At 36.0% G+C, this 21,350-nt stretch overlaps 1 protein-coding gene and 1 pseudogene across 13 annotated transcripts in view; one reads left to right on the forward strand and one right to left on the reverse strand.

Annotated features, from left to right (window-relative positions):
- Window positions 1-21,350, reverse strand: part of ASH1L (ASH1 like histone lysine methyltransferase) — a 203,321-nt gene that overhangs the window by 178,009 nt on the left and 3,962 nt on the right. For 10 of the 13 annotated variants that reach the window (XR_009052519.1, XM_057725915.1, XM_057725937.1 and 7 more), the window contains exon 2: window positions 133-653. Coding sequence is in view for 12 of the 13 variants with exons in the window: in XM_057725915.1 (XP_057581898.1) it covers window positions 133-552 (420 nt within the window). In the remaining variant the exon portion in view is untranslated. Of the gene's footprint in view, window positions 1-132; window positions 654-12,165; window positions 12,320-21,350 lie in introns of all 13 variants that reach the window. The other 3 variants (XM_057725905.1, XM_057725894.1, XM_057725886.1) reach the window with 1 other exon arrangement.
- On the forward strand, window positions 17,975-18,533 carry LOC130836880 (60S ribosomal protein L17-like; annotated as a pseudogene).

A 21,350-nucleotide genomic window follows, 5' to 3' on the forward strand; every position in this document is an offset into this window, starting at 1 on the left:
AAACAGACTATTTCGAAATAAGATATAAAGATTAAAATCAAAATTCCTGAAATATGTACAAAGGTTCAATAAAAATTAATAGAGAAATCCAAGTATTGTTAATGTTCACATATTGTTGGGAATTCTACTTACCCGCTTTGAAGGACAGTGTTCATTCTTTTCATCTGTCATCTTCCCACTTTTAAGTGCTTTCCTTGGGTGCTTGATAGTTGTTTTTATGGCAGGTCGACATACATAGTTCTCCAAGTTCTTTGGAGGTTTTTTAGTTCTCTTAGCCTGAAGGCCAATTTTCAATTTTAAATTTCCCTCTGAAAAGTTTGTTTCTTTCACTGAAAACTGTTGCTGTTCATCAGTCAAACCATCATCTTTCCCTGCTTCGATGTTTCTTTCCCGATTCCACTTGCAAAGGTCCTCTTCTTCCTTCGTGTTGTTTTCTAGCTCTACTTCTCTCTTGCTGACCAGTGTGCCAGTATTGATAGCAGAGGGACTCTTTCTTGAAAATCCTTCGGAATCAGAACCCAATCCTAACATAGCAGTATTTCTAGGGTCCATCACAAGTGTATGTTATTGCCAAGGAATCTTATGAAAATTTTACAGAACTGTGTTCCATAAAAAACAGGGATCTCCAAAACTTGCAACCAGCATCTCTTTCTCTGCAGGATAGACCATAACAAAAATTTATTAGAACACAGGCAATTATTAACATGAGAAATGAGTATAGGGGGAAAAGGACAAGAAGATCAGGAAGAACCCCAAATCACAGTTAAAACAGATCAAAATGCAGTTCAAAATGGATTTAAATTCATTTAGTTATAAATAAATTTAAATTCCAGGATAACTTTATTATTCTCCAGATATCATAAACAAGCTATAGTGGTATGGTGCAAATCAATGTTTAAGAACCACTGTTATCACTCAACCAACAAGCTTCTGCAACTGACAGTCAAGCAAACAGGGCCTAAGATAAAAATAGTATCATACATTTTAACACTCTTAGTTTCAAAGGAATATATTTCTTACATTTTAGTTAAATAAAATCAATTTCATTGAAGGTAAACAAGCATGCCTTTAGCTGGTTGCAGTGACTCTTAGGCTGGAATTATCTCTATTGCTGGTTTATAATTCAACTCTGAATTCATTTACTCATTCATTCATTAAAAAATATTTCTAAGCACCTATCACATGCCAGGCATTGTGCAACACCTTGGAAATAATACAGTATTCAACAAAACAGATCCAGTTCCTAAACTTACAAGCCTTATACTCTAGTGAGAAAGACAAACATTAAATAATTATATAAATAATTTAGAACAATTGTTATAAAAACTCTGAAAACGAGAAATATATTTTCACAAGTTTTCCTAATAGCAAACAGTCAAGCTGTCATGCTTTAATCTCCCAAATTCATAAAATTATTTTAAAACCAGAATGTAGATTTATTATTTTACAATAGGTGGTACACCTTACCAGAGACTCTGAATAATCTACACAAGGCAATCCCCGTCTCATAAATAAAGATCCTCAGGAAACCATGTTAGATTGCCATATAATCTAGTGACTAGCCAATATAAAACCAAAACAAAACACTTCACTATTCTTGAGGACTCACAAACTAGTCTTTATTTCAAGCATATATCCAAATCAAGATCCAGGACCAATATTTGGAAAAAAAAAAAAGAACATCCTATCCCTTAGGAAGTTCCATTTATGAAACAGAATATTTTATACTTTAATATTCTATAAAATACAGAACATTTTATAATGCCTTAAGACTTTTCTTTCCAACAAGATTATAAGATTTTCAAAGGCAAAGATCATATGATATAACTTTTACAACTCCTACAAGAAACGTGTAGAATGCACAGCCCAATGACTGGCACATAGCAAGGCTCAATAGAAGGTGCCAACAATTTTATTAGTAGTACTAGCAGCATTTTAAGTAGTTACTCAACAAATACTGGCCAACTAAAGTATGTTCCAATTCTATTCATTCAAACAAACAGCTGAAAAGAGTAACTTTCAAATCAATTGCTTATGACAATTCTTCTTACTTTCTACCACTTCATACATTAATACTTCACAATGGCATTCAAGGCTTTTCATAACCTGGCTCTAACTATTCAAACTTGTCTATCCTTACTTTCCAATACACAATTCAGTTTTCTTGGGACTTCCCTGGTGGTCCAGTGGCTAAGACTCCAAGCTTCCAATTCAGGGGGCCTGGGTTTGATGCCTGGTCAGGGAACTAGATCCCACATGATGCAACTAAGAGTTCAAATGCCACAACTAAAGATCCCACATGGTACAACTAAGACCTGACACAGCCAAATAAATAAATATATATTTAATTCAGTTTTCTTTACTGTCCCTAACAAATCATGTTCATTTCTGCTTCTGTGCCATGTGCTTTCTTCCCTTTAAAAGTACAAAGTCCTATCTTCTCCATGATGTGTTCACATCCTGAAATTCAAAACTCTAAATATCAAAAGTTTCTTCATAACACCATAGTGACAAAATGTGACCTGACCTGATCTGGATCCATTTCGGTCTTAATTACCACAATTTCTGTGAAGAGTCATACACTTCAATGCAGGAGTACCAAAGTGTTTGACAAAGGAGTCTTTGCCAGTTCTTACTTTTCTCCCTTAACTCTAAATACTGGAGTGCCCCAGGGTATGCGCTTTCCTTTTCTATCTACACTTTTCTATCAACACCACTTCCTAAATAACCAGATCCAGTCTTTTGAACTAAAATTTCATCTAACGTGGATGATTCAAAAATTTCTATCTCCAGATAGAGACCAGCTGAGACCCCTCCTGGAACTCCAGGCTCATATACTACTCGACACACTGACTAAAGAGTTAATAATAAGGCATTCAAGCTTAACATGTCCAAAGTCAATTCACCTTCACTGAGCCCTCCAAATCTGTTCTTCCCCCAGCCTTACTCATCTCAATAAACGCAACTCCAACCAGAAATATTTAGACAAAAAATTTTGAATCATCTGTGATTCCTTTTTTTAATGCCCCGTATGTCCACTCACTCAGAAAAGTCTTCTTTACCTTCAAAATATATGCAGAATCTATTTCTCACTAATTTGACAGCTACCAATCAGATCCAGATGATAATATCTGACCTGGACTATTTCAATAACCTCCTAACTGGTTCCTTGCTTCAGCCTTTGTATTTCTTTATGGTCTTCACAACTCAACAGCTGGGTAATCCTTTTAAAGCTTGTATCATATCGTCACTCCTGCGCTCAAAAACCCTTTCAATGGCTTCCCATCTCACTCAAAGTAAAAGCTGAAGTCCTTATAATGATTTAAATGCCCTACAATCCCCTCTAACTCTCTTCCATCTCCTACCAGTCTCTCCATTTACTTCCAAGAAGGAGGGGGGGGAGGGCCACAGGTATTCTCCTTCTGCTTCTCAAATACAACAAAAATATTCCTACCTAAGGGCCTTTGCACTTATTATTCTACCTGACTAGAACACCCTTTCTCCATATCACTGCATGGTTTGCTGTCATTTCCATCATGTCTTTGCCTAAATGTAACTTATAGAAGAGGCATTCCCTTTATAAGACAGAAACACCCATCCCACCTCTTCTCACACTCTATCCTGTTTTATTTCTCCTGTGCTCTTCTCACCATCTAGTGTAAATATATTTATTTATTGTCTACACCCTTCCATTGGAATGTAAAGTCCACATGGAAATGGATTTTTGTCAGTTTAGCGCAATGTAGTATCCCAGCATTAAGAACAGTACCTGGCACATAGGTGGTGTTCAATAAATATTTAAATTAACTCCATGCCTTATGTGGGTTACATCTTACTGGCTTCAATTTGTTCCTTTTCTAGTTTTTTCCCTCCTCTTTCTTTCTCGTTTCTTAAAATTCAAATGCCCATCCAGGGTTTCGTGTTATTAATGGTGAACTGATGGACCTGCCAAATATTTTACTGGTTAGTTATTAAAAGAAATCCTTTTTGGAATAAAAACAAATAATAATTTATACAAAAACAACTGCTTTTACATTCACTACTCAGAAGTACACACATTTTTAAACTTCCCTACAATTTTTGATTTTCATAATGAAAGAATTCCAGAAGTCTTAATATAGATTTATAAATATAAAGTAGAATTTCCATATTTCTTCCAAAGAACTTGAAGCATTTTTTACCAGCACTTATTCACTTTCAAAACATTCTAGAAAAAGGTTTGGAGAGCATGATTCTCTTCATTTTAAAAATGGAAAAAACTGAAACCAAGTGGCACAGATTATTAAATAGCAGAATATCAATAAACTGAAAAGGAAATTAATTTGAAAATATTGATCACTACCTTAGAAATGTATGTAAGAATAGAGAAATATTACATTTCCTTAACTTGATCAAAGGGAAAAAAGAATAGTACCCTAAGGGCATACTCTGTGAATCCATTTAGGCAGTGAGACTGGAAAATAATGACCGGCAAAGTCCACATACCAAGTTTAAGTGTTTCTAGTAAAGATAAATCCAAGTTCTGAAGATACTTCACAACAAAGAATGCTTTTTATCTGCTAAATGTAAACTGCTTGAAAAGCAGTCCCTACAGCAGCTGCCAGAATGTTGTTTTTGAACTTTCAAAGCTATGTTCTTTCTGTATGATATTCCTTCAGCTTTTGGAAAGATGTATCTATACAACCCAGGTTTTCCATCCAGGAGCAAGGATGCCATGTTGTTACACAACTTCTTCTGGTTCCTACTATAATACATTCAATTTAAAACACAGTTTCAAGGAGAAACACAGAACTAAGAATGCTAGAATCTCTTCATTCAGCCTTAAAGAGGCAAATTCAACATTCATCTCATACGCAACTTTGGAATTTTATTTTCAAACCACTGAAACAATCCAAAACAGCCTAGCCCAAATTCAAGGCAAACTAACATTACAGCACGAAGCCCTTTTCCCCCAGATCATTTTAGCTGTGAACAAACTTTTCAGAAACTTACTAATTACAGTTGACCCTTGAACAATAAGGGTCTGAACTGCACAGGTCCACTTAAACAAAGATTTTTTCAAAAGTAAATACTACAGTACTATGTGATTTGCAGTTGATTGAATCCACAGACGTGGAGGAACTGCATATACAGAGGGCCGACTGTGGATTTTCGACAGCTTGGAGGGTCAACGCCCCAATGCCCATTTTCTTCAAGGGTCAATTGTATATATTTTCCAAGAACTACAAATATTGAGTCCTTACAGTGAGGTTAGCATCAGCAACTTAAAAATAATAAAAATACCTAAATTTTCTTGAGCTCTCAATATGTGCAAAGTTCTATGCTAAAAGTTTTATACAGATTGTCTTATTTAAGCCTCACAATCACCATGAGGTAGTTACTATTATTATACTCTTTTTAGAGATGAAAAAACAAGTTAACAGCCAATAAAAGGTAGAGTCTAGGTCTGTCTGGCTCCTCTTAAACACTATGTTATTCTGCCTCCCAAAGATCAATTTTAGTCCCGATCTTATTATTCCTCTCTGCTACATTTGGCATATTTGATATTTGAAACTCTCCTCTGGCTGCTATGACCCCACATTCTGCTGGCTCTCCAACTACCTCTCTAACCATTCCATCATTTCCTTTATGGATCCACCATTCTTAATCTATTCCTTCATCCATTCAACAAATATTTTCAGAGTCTCTAAATATGTTTTGAGAACTGTGACACCTACTGTAGATACAGTCATAAGTAATACAAATATGGTCCCTGGTGTCATGAACTTTAAATTTTAGAGGGGGAGACAGACGAATGACTAATCATATAAATATACATAACTTCTAATAAATGTGAAGGTACTACTGTGTGAGGCAGTGTATCAAGGAAACTTGGAGGGATGGGGAACATATCTTAGAAAAACACGTAACTATAAGCTGAGACCCAGTTATGAGCAGGGAATAGCCAGGCAAAATGTGGAGGTGAAAATGATCCAAAATAGGGAACAGTGTGTGCAAAAATTCCCTGAGACTGTAAAGCTTAACAGTAGGTAAATCAAAGGGAGAACAGCACAAAACGGAAGTGGAAAGATAAATGAAAACAGCTTGCAGAGGGCCTTGTTGGCCTACATGAAAGATATGGAATGCAAAAAAGAAGCTCTGAGTAGGGGAGTAACAAGATACAATTTACATTTTAAGAAAACTTCTCTGGTTGCTGTAGAAGAATGATTAGAAAGAAGTAAAAGTTGATTCTGCAATAACAGTCATAAAATTGACAGGTTAGAGTAGTCACACTGGAAATTTTTTAAAAATGGATGGATTAAGAGATATTTTAGAGTTATAACTGATATGCTGTGTCAATAAGTAGCAGGAGGAGAGGGAAAGAAAATATGAAGACTTGAGCAACCGGAGAATTATATGGTGGTACCATTTAGATGCTCCTTCAACAAATATTTACTAAGTGCCCATTATGTAACAAAAACTTACATGGCATTGCAAAAAAAACACAAAGCTCCTGCCCTCATGGGGCTAGCATTCTATAAGTTATTTGCCAGGATGAAGACAGAAAGGGAAGATCAAGAGTTCAGTAATAAATATGTTAAATTTTAGATGCCTGTGAAATATTTTAGTAGAAAGGTCAAGTAGACAGCTGAAAATATATGTACATGATATATACAGAGGGAGGTAGTATGACAATATATGAATATAAAGTAAAAGGAGTTTAATAAGTTTTAGTTTTAACTTTGTAAGAAAAGTAATTTATCTTACTAACTTCCCTAATATGTAAAAATAACATCTTTCTTTTTGGATAAGTACACATCTAAAATTACCACACTGCAGACTAAACAATGCTTGCAGATTTTTAGCTTAAATTAAGTAAAATCTAGCTTGACTAATCTATGATAAATTTTCATTTTCCTTTGTGGTCTTTATTAAACATAGAGACTATAATTGTATTTCTCAACATTCAAAACCAGATATAAATTAGCTATAAAAGACTTTTAAAACTTCATAGCTCATTATGCATTTTAATTTGTCCTGGGTTTCATGCTCTTCAAAGTTCTTATAGATGACCGTAGTATTTCTTAGGGTATATCATATTAGCTTGGTAATCATAGTACCACCAGTTGATCAAGTCAGAAATGTGGGGATCATCCTTGACTCCTCAACCTAACACCAAAGCTTGTGAAAACCATGTCAATGCTTTTTTATTATGATTTCTGACTACACACAGTTCTAATTCCACTGCCACCGACCTGTCCAAAAAAACAATTCTTGCCCAGAATAATAAATAAAATATAAAATAATGGTCTTCTAACTCCTTTGTATATCCACCTTGCTCTCCTCTGGTCCCTTCCCCAAGATACAGCCAGAAAGATTTTAAAAATAACCTAATTATGTCATTTCTCCACTTAATACCTTAGGATGCTTTCATATTGACCTTTGGATATAAAAGTCCCCAATCCTAATAATAATTTATAACTTAGATTTTCAGTATGGTATAGTAGTTAAGGACACAAACTCTGGATCCAGAATGCACAGACTCAGATCCCAGTTCTGGTATGTTAATTTTGGGCAAGGTACTCCATGCCTTGTTCTCTCATCTGCAATAGAAACTGTTGTAGGGTTCAATGAGCTAATACATGAGAAGTACTTACAAAAGTACTTCACACACACACACACACACACACACACACACACCAGTGTTTACCTATCTGTTGTTATTATCTGTCCCTACCTAGCTCTAGCCACATCATTTCCCACTCTTCTATGAGCAGAGCAAGGGCAAATAAACCCCCCCAAAAGCAATAAGTAATATATAAGTGTTCGAAGTATTTTTCAGTTGCCCAAACATCTCTGTCTTCCTCCCTCTAGGAGAACATACAGTTAACTGTCTCTGCCTAGGACTCTCTTCCACCCCCTTCTTGGATGACCTCTACTCATCCTTTCCAACTCGGCTTAAAGGTCACTTTATCAGAGAGACATTTCCTAACCCCCTAGACCAGGGGAGATCTCCTTGTTGGGGGTCATACAGCATACTATAAGTCCCTTAACATTATCATACTAGTAAGCTATATGCTTAATATCCATATTTTACATTAGACCATTTGTTTCATGAGAATAAAAATCCTGTCTGCCTATCACTGCTACATCCTTAGTAAAGTGCCTGGACCATAAAAGGTATTCAATAAATATCTATTGACTGTAAGCAAACATGCATATTACTATATTTTAATCATGTATATAGACAGGTATATAGAGAATAGACAAAATGAAAATTAAAATATTAAAGAATTGATATTTTAATTGTCTTTAAACACTATTTAACCTTCTCATACTGTTTTTACAACTTAAAAAAAAAGCAATATGTATATCACCAGTAAAAGGGTAGGCAGTGTCCTAACTGGTTTAAGATGTTTTACATTAAACCACTGAATCACTGATGTTACTTAAGTCACTGAAATCACAAAACGCTAAAACATCTTCATGAAGATACCAACAAAATTTGAATTATGTTCCTAAATACGTGTTGTTATACAACATAAACTACACTTACAAAGCTGGACAAGTTAAGCTTTCTTATTCAACTACAGAATAACCCTTCATTTAAAAGATATGGACAATCACCAACAATTCCTAACTTTCAAAGTAGTAATCACCAATAAATCTAGTTATTTTTATATTTAGGTACTATATATATTTCTTAAATTCCAAGATGCCACTGACTCTAAGAGGCTTCAGAAATCAATGACCACATTTTCAGGGGAAAATTTTTTATAAGTCACTACCACATAAAATGTAATTATCAGTTGTGTTATTTCCTAATTTCAGAAACATTAAACTGGGAGGAAAGAATGTGTCTCATGACCAAAGAAATACTGTATTATGCCAACAAACTACTTCAGAAACTTAGAACAGGAAAGTGAAATGGCAGACATAAATTAGTAAGCCACAAAAGGAAAATATACACAGGAAGAATTCCCAAAGCTAATCCTGAGGAAAAAATTACACTTATTGAGTGTCTGTCAGAAAGATAATCTAATCAAAGCTTACTTGACTCTTCCTGAAAAGCAAAGTAAACAGAGATCAAATATATAACTTAAAATTGTTTTTTAAGAAAGGAGGGATGGGTCCATGGTTGCAAGGAATGTGTTGGGACACTGATCTCTATCCCTAGGGAATTCTAAAATGGCAACAAGAGGGAAGTAGAACTTAATATCAGAAAGATTTTCTTAGTAATAAATTATTATACTTTGACCAGGATTAAGGACTGTCAACTCAGGGCCAATCCACCTGGTTACATACTAAAAGAGCTGCTTCAAGAGGGCACCATTTACACTGTAACTATCTTACATTTGTTTTTCATAAAACTTGTTTGTGGAAAAACTGGAGTCAAAATGTAAAATGGTGCAGCTGCTTTGGAAAACAGTCTGACAGTTACTCAAAAGGCTAAACAGTTACCGCATAACCTTGCAATTTCACTCCCAGGTATATACCTAAGAGAAATGAAAACATTTATCTACACAAAAACTTGTACACAGATGTTCACAGCAACATTATCCATACAAGGAAATGTTATTCATCAATAAAAAGGCATGAAGTCGAGTCAACCCTCAGTATCCACAGGGGATTGGTTCCAGAACCCCCACAAATATCAAAATCCGAAGATACTCAAGCCTCATATAAAATGGCATAGTATTTGCATATAACCTACATGCATTTAAATCATCTCTAGGTTGCTCCTAATTCCTAATACAATGTAATTACTACATAAATAGTTGTAAATACAACATAAATGCTGTGTAAATAACTGCTTGCAGCAAATTCAAGTTCTGCTTTCTGAAACTTTCTGGAATTTTTTCCCCAAACATTTTCAATCCATGGTTAGTTGAATGTGCGAATGTGGCACCCATGAATATGGAGGGCCTGATGTACTGATACATGCTACAACACAGATGAACTTTGAAAACCTTATGTTACATGAAGGAAGCCAGCTCCAACTAACAACACTGTAAGATTCCATTTGTATGAAATGCCCCGAAAGAGCAAATCCATACAGAAAGTAGATTAGTGGTTACCTAGGGCTAGGGTAAAAGGGGAATACCTGGGATGGAAAGTGACTGCTAATGGGTACCAAGATGAAATGTTCTAAAATTAGACTGCAGAGATGGTTGCATAACTATGTGAATATATTTAAAAAACCATTAAATTGTATGTTTCAAATTAGTGAATTGTATAGTACAAGAATAAAGCTATTTAACATTTTTCTGGCAGATCGAAACAAAGTACCTTGTGGAAGGGATTCCCTTCCTACTTTGCATAAAAACAGAATATGGACTAGCAGCAGTCCTGAAAAAACCTTTTTCAATTAACAGATTTCAACATGGCAAGAAGCTGATTTATTTGATATATGTTTGCTGCATGCTGACCTAACTGGCTAATCAACTGGAGAAAACAAAGTTAGAGCCATTCCTCACACTAAACACAAAAATAATTTCCTCATGGATTTAAGAGTTATATGTAAAAATAAAAGCACTTTAAGAGTATTTGTTAGTATTTCTATAGGCTATGGTTGAGAAACCTTCTTAAGCAAATCAGGAAACTAGAAACCATGAAGGAAAATACTGACAGATTCGATTACATAAAAGCATGATATACCTGTAATGTAAGATGTAAATAAAATCAAGGACAAACAATAGATTGGGAGAAAATATAACAAATATGAAAAAGGATTAGTATCTCTAACATACAAAGTTATTCTATAAACGAGTACATAAGAAAAGACATAACAGGAGATATGCATACGCAATTACAGAAGAGATAGAAATAATCAATTAGAAACATAAAAAGATGACCTCCCTCACTGGTAGTCAGGGAGGTGTGAATTAAGACATTTTTCACTCATCACTATGGTTGAAATTTAAGACTGATAACAACTAATACTGGCGAGGTGGGAAAGAGGGCACTCGTGGCCCCCATCATTTTGGAAAGTAATATTTTCTATCACAGAAAAATAAAAGCACCAATAAAAGGATATTTATTATAGCAGTTCCTGATGTGCCACATACACAAAAACAATTAAATATATATACACACACACAAATATACAGGCATGTATACTATTTTTAACTAAAAATGTAAGCATGATCTTGTATTTGTACAGAGTAGGAAAAAACATGTATTTGTATATGCATAGAAACAAATATGGATGATTATACACCAACTGATAGCAACCAGTTACTTTAGGAGAAAAGGTTTGAAAGTAAAAGGGGAAAAAAGTTATTTATAAATATTTTCTCCTTGACCTATTACAGAATTTGTGTAAGTTTTATAATTAAACACAAATTCAATAAAAACATATTCTTAAAAGATCTGAAACATATGTAGCTACCACATGCACACCCTCTCAAGTCTTGTTCATATATACATGAAATTGAAAAAACTAACCCAATAGCTTTTGGATGTACTTTCTAAGTCCATCATCTTAATAGTAACTAGCTATTTCTCACATTTCTCTCCTTTCTGTTTCCATTCAATAGACTATCACCTACTATACACCTCTTTACCTTTTTATTATTTTGTTTCATTGTGGTAAGAACATTTAACATGAGATCTACCAAATTCTTAAGTGTACAATACACTATTGTTGACTATACATACAATGATGTACAATAAATCTCTAGAGCTTATTCATCTTGCTTGACTGAAACTTTATGCCTATTAATAAGTAATTCTCCATTTCCTCCTACCCCCAACTACATGCCTCTTCAAACCAGAGCAGAAAAAATAAAAGACAAATGGGACTTCACGAAAAATAAGAACTTCTGTTCATCAAAAGACACCACCTAGAGAGTGAAAAGGGAAGCCATACATTGGATAATGATATTTGCAATGCATATACCTGAGAAAGGAATCGCATTCAGAATATATATTAAGAGCAGGTACTTCACAAGAGGATGTCCAAATGCCCAACACACACAAGAAAAGAGGCTCAACCTCACCAGTCATCAGTGAAAACGCAAACCAATACCAATGAAATACTATTACCCACCAAAATGGCTGAAATTAAAAAGAATGGCAACACCAGAATTTGTGGAAGATGTGGAGCCTGATAAAGATATCAAGTCATACAATCAACTTGGAACACTGTTTGACAGTATTTACTAAAGATAAAAATATGCTTACCCTGTGGCCCAGCAATTCCACTCCTAGGTATATGCCAAACAGAAATGAGTGCATACTGTTCACCAAAAGAGGGGAGGTGGCCAGGTAAGGCTTCACAGCATCAACTTGAACTTTGTCTCAGAAGTTGGGTAGGTGTTCTCTAAGCAGCCAGGCACTGGGAGGAATATGAAAGTCATGGAGATATAAACCAACCGTGTATGGGAATGATGACAGTTCCAAACAGCTGAAGCACAAAGGTAAGAGGCCCAGTGAAACACAAAGCTAAAGAGGTAGGCAGGATTTTGAAGAGTGCTAAACAGAGTGTGTTCTGCCAAGGAACATGGTCAGGTTTGGATTAAGAAACGGCATGCATTTCAGAGACGTGTGTGGGATACAGCTAAGGAGGCTAGGTAATTGTATGCTGGAAGCCAGTCAGGGTGGGACACAGATAGATGATTATCACTTTGCTGTCATTTAACAGATTTTGGAGAATTACTTTTCTTATACCCAGCCTGCATTCTAACAATGGTATGCTGCTTTAACTAATGACTCTCCAGAAATTACTGCATTACCAAAATGGTGAAGAGAAAAGGAAGGTGGACAGATAATAGACAGTCCAGCAAAGATTTACTTAAACCAACATCCAACTACCACCAACCCATGTGAGTTTATATCCATTTTTAAATGCAGTCCCTGTTGAAGAACAGGTAAAGAATGCAACTGTCATTCCATAACATTCATAATTAAGATGCTTATGAAACAAGGTATAATGGCCTACAACCAAAATTGCCCATGACCCCCCAAAAATTATATGCCAAAAATTTTATGGATATATGTGCACTTTTGGGGAAAGGGTAGAAAAGGTTTCATTATGTTCTAAATGGGGCCCATGACCACTACCACCATCACCACCACCACAAAGAGTCATGATCCTCTGTTTTTAAGGCCAGCTTCTAAAGTAAGGTATAGAATAGATGCCCATGACACTTGGAGGTGGCCATTTTTAATCACCTAGTTCTAAGTCTCAGTAAATAGTTTCCAGATTTGTGTGGAACAGGTTCATCTAAAAATATTTGTTGAGGCTTATCTGAATCCCAAATCATACTACTTTCTTAAATATCTGATCGTTTCTAACTACCTGGAAATTTCTGCTAATGTTTTCTTAAGGACACCATTTACATGGACGGGAACTGGCTCTCTAATACATACAAATGATGATTCTGACTTAGACTTGGGAAAAAGAAATCATACATGATATGGATCCTTAATTCTCTGGTGATTTCTATAAAACAGCAACAAGAGATCAGTAAAATCCTAGGGAATATGTTGTTACTAGAAAAGTTTCTTCTCAATGTTCTGGAATTAATTCCTTTTCTTGGACTGATAAAGTTCAAAACTACGAGCCTTTTAGGCCTAGTGCCAATTCAACAGATGGGTCCTACATTTTCCTAATGGTAGAGGTGGACTGGCAAGTGTGAAGTCATGTGCTCAAGCAAGAGAATATGTTTCATGCATTAGCTAAGAGGATTTCTGATAGGTTTTTAAATCAACAGCAACAAAAAACCTATACACTGTGATTTCTTTTATCATCTGTTATTTCTATTTCTTCCAATTTCTGACACATCAAATACATTTAAATAGATCCTTACCTACATGCAGAAAAATGTGTGCTGCAAAATGCAGTAAGTCAACCTAAATGGTACTAAGCCCCTAATGGTTACAAGTATTAGTTACATCTTATATATATATTCTAGGAAGTTAGATATGTTGACTAAGTCCACAGATGAAAAACCAGCTTCTTAAAAGGTAGGTTTAACAATGCCCAATGGCAGGCTAAATAAGAAATCAGGAGACAGCTTGATCTCACTCTCACTCTGTAAATTTTCAAAGCTAGAAATGGTTATCATGTTACTGAGTAAGTAGCTTCATGTCTTTTGATACCTCATTCATTATTTTTATAAACTTGTATTTGTTTGTTTTACCTATGTTGCCCTCCACAATGGATATCTAGGAAGCTAATAACCATTCTAGCCATCTTATTAGAGCAATCAAGTAGAAACAGGCACTCTGGTTCTTAATTTCACATAAAATGAGTGTTCTGAGCTCTGTGACACAAAGAGCTATCTAACAGATAAAAGAATAGCAATTTGTTCCTCAACCATTTTATTTTTATCTCTCTGTCTTGACTACTTAGTACTTGTTAGGTTTTCTTAGTCAGGAAAGTATTATTCCTAAAATTATCAAAAGATTCTTTCAACCCTGACATTTTTACTAAGTGTCAACAATATTTCACCACTCAGTCCAAGAACTTCATCTCTTCCCTACACTCACTATCCAGGTAATCTCATGAAGTCCCATGGCTCTAAATAGCATCTCTACACTGATCAACTCCCAAATTTACATCTGTCCCAACCTTGAGGCTTATATACCCAACTGCCCTACTCAATATCTCAACCAGAAACATTTAATAGAGAACTCAAAGTCAGTATATCCAAACCAAGCTCTTAATATCTGCATTCCCACAACCTGCTTCTTCCAGTGTTCCTCATCTCAGTAAATGTCATCCAACTGTTAAGACCATCATTGGAGCCATTCTTGACTTACTTTTACTCAGACCACACATCCAATCCAGGTTATCATCCCTACTACCTTCAAAATATACCCAAATTCATCTCCCTAATAACACTTTAGGTTCAACTCATAATCATCTCTTGCCCCAAGTATCACAACCACCTCCTAACTGGTCACTCACTCTGGCTGCATTACTCTTACACTTGGTCAAGTCTTAAAAGTCCCTACATTATCTATGCCCTGGCTACCTCTTCTCCCTGTTTCTATTATTCTTCCACACATTGTTTACTCTATTCCAGCTCTTTCTTGTTTCTTAAACACACCAAACACACTACTTCCTCAGCACTTATGCTTATGCCCCAAATGGATTCATGGGGTCCTTCATATCATTCAGATTTCTGCTCAAACACTACTACCTCAAAGGACTTCCCTAACTACCTAACATCCCCTTACCTTGTTTACGTTTCCTTTACAACACTTATCAGTGAGGGACTTCCCTGGTGGTATAGTGGTTAAGACTCCATGCTCCCAATGCAGGGGGCCTGGGCTCAATCCCTGGTAAGGGAACTAGATCCCACAAGCCGCAACTAAAAGATCCCGCATGCCACAAGGAAAATCTCACACAACAATGAAGATCCTGCATGCCGCAAGTAAGACCAGCGCAGCCAAATAAATAAATAAAACCACTTATCACTGAAATGCTATGACATCATATCCATTTATACAATATCTATTTTACCACTCACTAGAAAATGAGCGCCGTGAGGGTAGTGATTTTTGACTATTATTATTCACTGCTCTATCTCCTGGGCTTAGTACAGTACTTAGCATAAAGTAAGTACAGTTCTCCCTTGTTATCTGCAGGTGGTTGGTTCCAAAACCCCTCACAGATAACAAAACCCAAGGGATGCTCAACGCCCTTATACAAAATGGCATAGTATTTGCATATAACCTAAGCACATCCTCCTATACTTCAAACAATCTCTAGATTACTTACAACACACAATACAATGTGAATGCTACATAAATAGTTGTAAATACTACAATGTAAACGCGATATAAATAGCTGATGGCGTGAGGCAAATTCATGTTTGCTTTTTGGAACTGTCTGGAATTTCTTTTCCCCCAAATATTTCTGATCTGTGGGCAGTCGAATCCACAGATGCAGAACCCATGGATACAGAGGGCCAACTGTATACAATCAATACCTGCTGAATGCCTCCTGTTGGAAGGCACAGGAGACAGAATGCTGGTTTTTATTTGACTCTGAACGGAGGACTTAACCCACTAATATCCCAAAGGACTAGCTGTCCAACGGACTGCCTGGATAAAACATAGGCACACAATAAAGATTCCTCAAGAGTTACAGATTTTTTTTCCCTAGAAATGATTTGCTCTGGCATAAAATATCATATCCCAAGACATTTCTTCAGAAATCTCTACTATACCTTAAGAACAAGTTTTGCTTGAACCACATGTAATATGATGGTAGCAATATGTTACATCAATACTGAAAGATCTTGTCTTGGAGAAGGAAAAGGAAAACGCCCAGGACCTTATTTTGTTCATCACTGTATCCTAATGCCTGGCACATAACAATCATTCAGTGAATACATACTGGTCTTTTTTCTCAATCAAATGAGGTGGTTTAATAAAAGAGTTGGGTTCTGCTTTAGAAGACACACTGACTGGGCTCCTAAAAATCAAAGGAAATACTGATCAGCTTTAACAAGAGAACTGTCATAACTAAACCCAATTCTGTTCAAAGACTTAAGGTTCTCCACCCCAAAATATTCACAGTGAGATATATTCCTGTTCACTTTGGAGACAAATCCTTGATTTGGTAAGAAGATAAAATGAAGCCAAACACAAAAGCCTAGCCTGGAGTTGAGTGGAAAAATACATGTGAGGAAAATAAGATAAACCGAGAATCAGGAAAACACATGTATCCATGTAAATAAGTTGTTTATACGCATTTTCACAAATGTTTTTTACATCTTCTTACCTCCTACAGGAAATATATATATAAGCGAGGTCATCTGCTTTCCTTAAAAATATTTCTCTTTTCAGGAAATGAAGAAGAGAAATTAACAATAACAGCAAATCTGTATTAGGCACTTGCTCCTGACATAAATTACGCTAAGCACTTACACACATTATCTCATACAATCCGCCAACAACCCTTCATTTTAAGTATTATCATTTTACAGTCAAGGAAACCAAAGACCATAAGTATTTTGCTAACGGTTACGTAGTAAGTAGCCAAACTGGAATCTGAGCCTACTCAGTCTGATTTTTTCATTTTTTTTTTTCTTTTGGTCTGCACTGTGGGGCTTGTGGGATCTTAGTTCCCCAACCAGAGATGGAACCTGTGCCGCCTGCAATGGCAGCGCGGAGTCTTAACTGCTGGACCACCAGGGAAGTCCCTCAATCTGAATTTGGAGTCCACAATCTTAATCACTATTTGAGATTGTCAACAAATTGAGGAGAAATATACCAATGTGGAGGCTGCGAGATTTGTTCATTACTAAGAAAAGCAATTACACATTACTTTATTTGGCGGGATACCCATCGTAGACAAGGCTTGATTAACTAAAATGCCGAAGGAGTGGGGTGTAGTCCAGTAAAATTTTTCTGAGTAACTAAAACAGAACCAATTTTCTTAATTTTAATCTTTGTTAAAATTACCTTTAACTATAAGAATATATATACTTTTTTGTCTAAGTAGAGTGTATTGAACATAGTTCCATCTTTATTTTTTTGATGATCTCCAAGCACAAAGACCAACTTTATATAGCACTGAAGACACAGGAAGTCATAGGGGAATGGGTAGAAAGTACTATACTGATTCAAATTACAGTCCCCTGAACTCATTCTGCTATGTTATATTCACTTTCATACCCTTGGAGATAATCTTCCTCTACCTAGAATGTTCCAGCTATGCCTTACTGAATAACTTATATTTATCCCTTACAATGTGTCTCTTTCCACTGGTCAGAAGCCATCCCTAACTTTTCCGTTCTCCCCACAGATTTAATAACTTTCTCCCCTTTTTACCTGGGAGAAATGTATCACATCATATATTATGTTTATTAACGTGATGTTCCTCTTAACAGACTCACAATTCGCTTCAGGCAAAAAACAAACCAAAAAAAATCCTATTTTTTCCCTAACACCTAAGCACAGAAATGCAAATGGAGTAAGTACTGAAAAAATGTTAGTTGGTTGCTTTTCCGGGAAAACAGCCTGAGGTGACCTCTAAAAATGGTTCACTATTCACTTGACCCAGAAAACCCCACAAAGTCATGCAAGTCAAGAGGTTCAAATCTTCGCGTTCACTTTAAGAACACTCGTGAAACTGCCCAGGCCATTAAGGGTATGCATATCCGAAAAGCCACCAAGTATCTGAAGGATGTCACTTTAAAGAAACAATGTGTGCCCTTCCGTCGTTACAATGGTGGAGTTGGTAGGTGTGCCCAGGCCAAACAGTGGGGCTGGACACAGGGTCGGTGGCCCAAAAAGAGTGCTGAATTTTTACTGCACATGCTCAAAAATGCAGAGAGTAATGCTGAACTTAAGGGCTTAGATGTAGATTCTCTGGTCATTGAGCACATCCAGGTGAACAAAGCCCCCAAGATGCGGCGAAGGACTTACAGAGCTCATGGTCGGATTAACCCATACATGAGCTCTCCCTGCCACAATGAGATGATTCTTACTGAGAAAGAACAGATTGTTCCTAAACCAGAAGAGGAGGTTGCACAGAAGAAAAAGATATCCCAGAAGAAACTGAAGAAACAGAACTTATGGCCCGGGAATAAATGCCACAAAAAAATAAATGCAAATGTAAAAGCAGGAAGAAAAAAAAAAAATGTTAGTTGGTTGAATGATGAATAAGTGAATGAATGAACAGAAGAAATACTGTTCAGAAGAAATTAAACCCTGATCTTGTTCTACATTTATTTGAGGGTTTTTTTTTCCCTTAAACACACACAAAGAAATAAAATTAACTTAAATCTCAACTAACTGCAGTTTTAAGGTGATTCTTCTTTATTCTTTAATATGCTTCTGCATCTAAACTTTAACTTTCCAACCTGTGTTATCATTTAGTTATCAATCGTGTACATGGAATCTCTACTTATTTGAGATACTTATCCTCCAATCTTTGTATCCTCAAATATATATATATATAAAATACTATTCATTCAATAATGATTATACATGATTAATTCACTCCATTTTCTCAAATGTCAAAATTAGCAGTTTTTCTTTCAAACACTATCTTTTAAATTCTCTCCATTAAGCCCTGTCAGGCTTAATATGTTAGTATTTAAATTCTAGGGCTTTCATTTTCAGCAGTGCTGAATTTAAGAAACTTACCATAAGGAATGTCTCTACCACATTCTCAATGTCGTTTACACCAAGAAGCCATGATATAGCTACTTTATAATCTGACACACTGTTCACCTGTGGTCTTAGGACAAATAAAACTGAATGAGAGGAGTGATTTGGTATCAAGTGTGGAAAAGATAGAACAAAATGTAAAACAACAAGATTAAGTCAAAGACTCATGATTTATTTACAGTGGGACTATTAACATAAGATAAAAAATAAGTTAACCAAACTTTCATTAATGATGGGATGCACATTCATCTGTCAGCTTTTTCTGGAAAGAAAGGATATACATCTATATTCTACTTTACTACCAACCACTTCAAATGTCTATACTCTGCTTCATCTTCATAACTCAATAGGAATACTTACTTTCTTCTCCTACAGTATTTCTACTCATTGTAACCATGCTCTGTAACATGGCTGATATTCAGCAATTTAAGCAATGATCTATATTTTCCTTTTTTTAATATGTATTTTCATATGTCCACAAACAGAATTTCAAAACTCAAAACAAGCTGTATTTCACTCTCTTTAAAAAACAAGTTGATTTTAGACCAATTTCAGTTCCTGTTCAACATCACCAGTATCATCTGATTTCTTTGTGGTAACTAGATCTAGTTAGAAAAGCAAGAGGAACCAAGAGGAATCAGAAAATGTTTTTAGCATCTTGTCACTATGACTAAAAAAACATATGAAAAAACTAAGACTATTTCTCACTCGTGTGTTTGAAAAAAGCTGATAAACTTTTCTAGGAAACATAGGAACTAACTGCATTTTTCAATGCAAACATCTAAAGGCAGTGAGGTAAATTTCTGTTCAGCTCGTCTCTTCTTAGTTTGCAAAGGGAATCCCTACTGACAGGTAATACAGATTGGAAGTATTCGGTATGAGTAGTGAAGTTTCAACTATCATCAGATAGCTTATTTTAAAAGTTATATATGGACTTCCCTGGTCATGCAGTGGTTAAGAATCTGCCTGCCAAAGCAGAGGACATGGGTTCAATCCATGGTCTGGAAAGATCCCACACGTCTTGGAGCAGCTAAATCTGTGCGCCGCAACTACTGAGCCTGCGTGCTTCTACTGCAGGAGGCATAGGTTTGATCCCTAGTCTGGGAATCAAGATCCCACATGCCACGAGGCATGGCCAAAAATACAGAAAAGAAAAAAAAGAATCGCACTGCCATCAACACCCCCAATGAGACAGTCACTAAGACAGTGATTTCTAAAACGTGAAATGACAGTTATCATTAACTAAGATGACAAATCATAAGTGTGAAAATCTAACCTCTCGAAATGAAAGAATATAAACCAAATAAATTACAAGTAATTTAAAGAAAGATGATTTTGTTTTTTAAAAGACTAGCAATATAGTTCAAAACAAAAATTACTTTCATTTCCCTCTCTTATGATAGCCAGGGTTAAGACAGCTCATGCTTCTGGAAAGGCTGGCACAAAGTAGACCTCACAGTGGACTATAATATAAGGTAATAGAGAGTCTTACATTACCTTTAAAAAACTCAGGTCAACATGCATAACTCAAATAAGAACATGAAATTATTTAATGGAGACTCACCACCTACACATATGGCAAAACTTTTCCATTGTGTGCAGGCAGATCATTTTAGGCAGGACTGAATGTATCCAAATTCTTTATTCATAAGGCGCTGAAAACTAAGAATGAAGCCTTAAGTGGTATTGCTAATACTATAAAAACACAGTGCCTAGCAAGATACAGGGAAGTTATGCTCCACATTTTAGAATATAACTCAAGAATAGAACACGAGGGACTTCCCTGGTGGTGCAGTGGTTAAGAATCCACCTGCCAATGCAGAGGACACGGGTTCGAGCCCTGGTCCAAGAAGATCCCATATGCCACAGAGCAACTAAGCCTGTGGACCACAACTTCTGAGCCTGTGCTCTAGAGCCCGCAAGTCACAACTACTGAGCCCATGTGCCACAACTACTGAAGCCTGCACACCTAGAGCCCATGCTCTGCAACAAGAGAAACCATGGCACTGAGAAGCTCATGCACCTCAACAAACAGTAGCCCACCGCTCACCACAACTAGAGGAAGCCTGGGCACAACAACGAAGACCCAATGCAGCCATAAATAAATAGACAGGTAGACAGACAGAGATAGATAGATAGATAGATTAAAAACAAAAGAATAGGACATGAAAATCACTTTCTATTCTTGATCCTTAAAGTTCCTGGGTATTTTTTGTAATTATTGCAAGCATATT

The sequence above is a fragment of the Hippopotamus amphibius genome, chromosome 1 (genome assembly GCF_030028045.1).
Source record: "Hippopotamus amphibius kiboko isolate mHipAmp2 chromosome 1, mHipAmp2.hap2, whole genome shotgun sequence".
Taxonomy (NCBI): Eukaryota; Metazoa; Chordata; class Mammalia; order Artiodactyla; family Hippopotamidae; genus Hippopotamus; species Hippopotamus amphibius.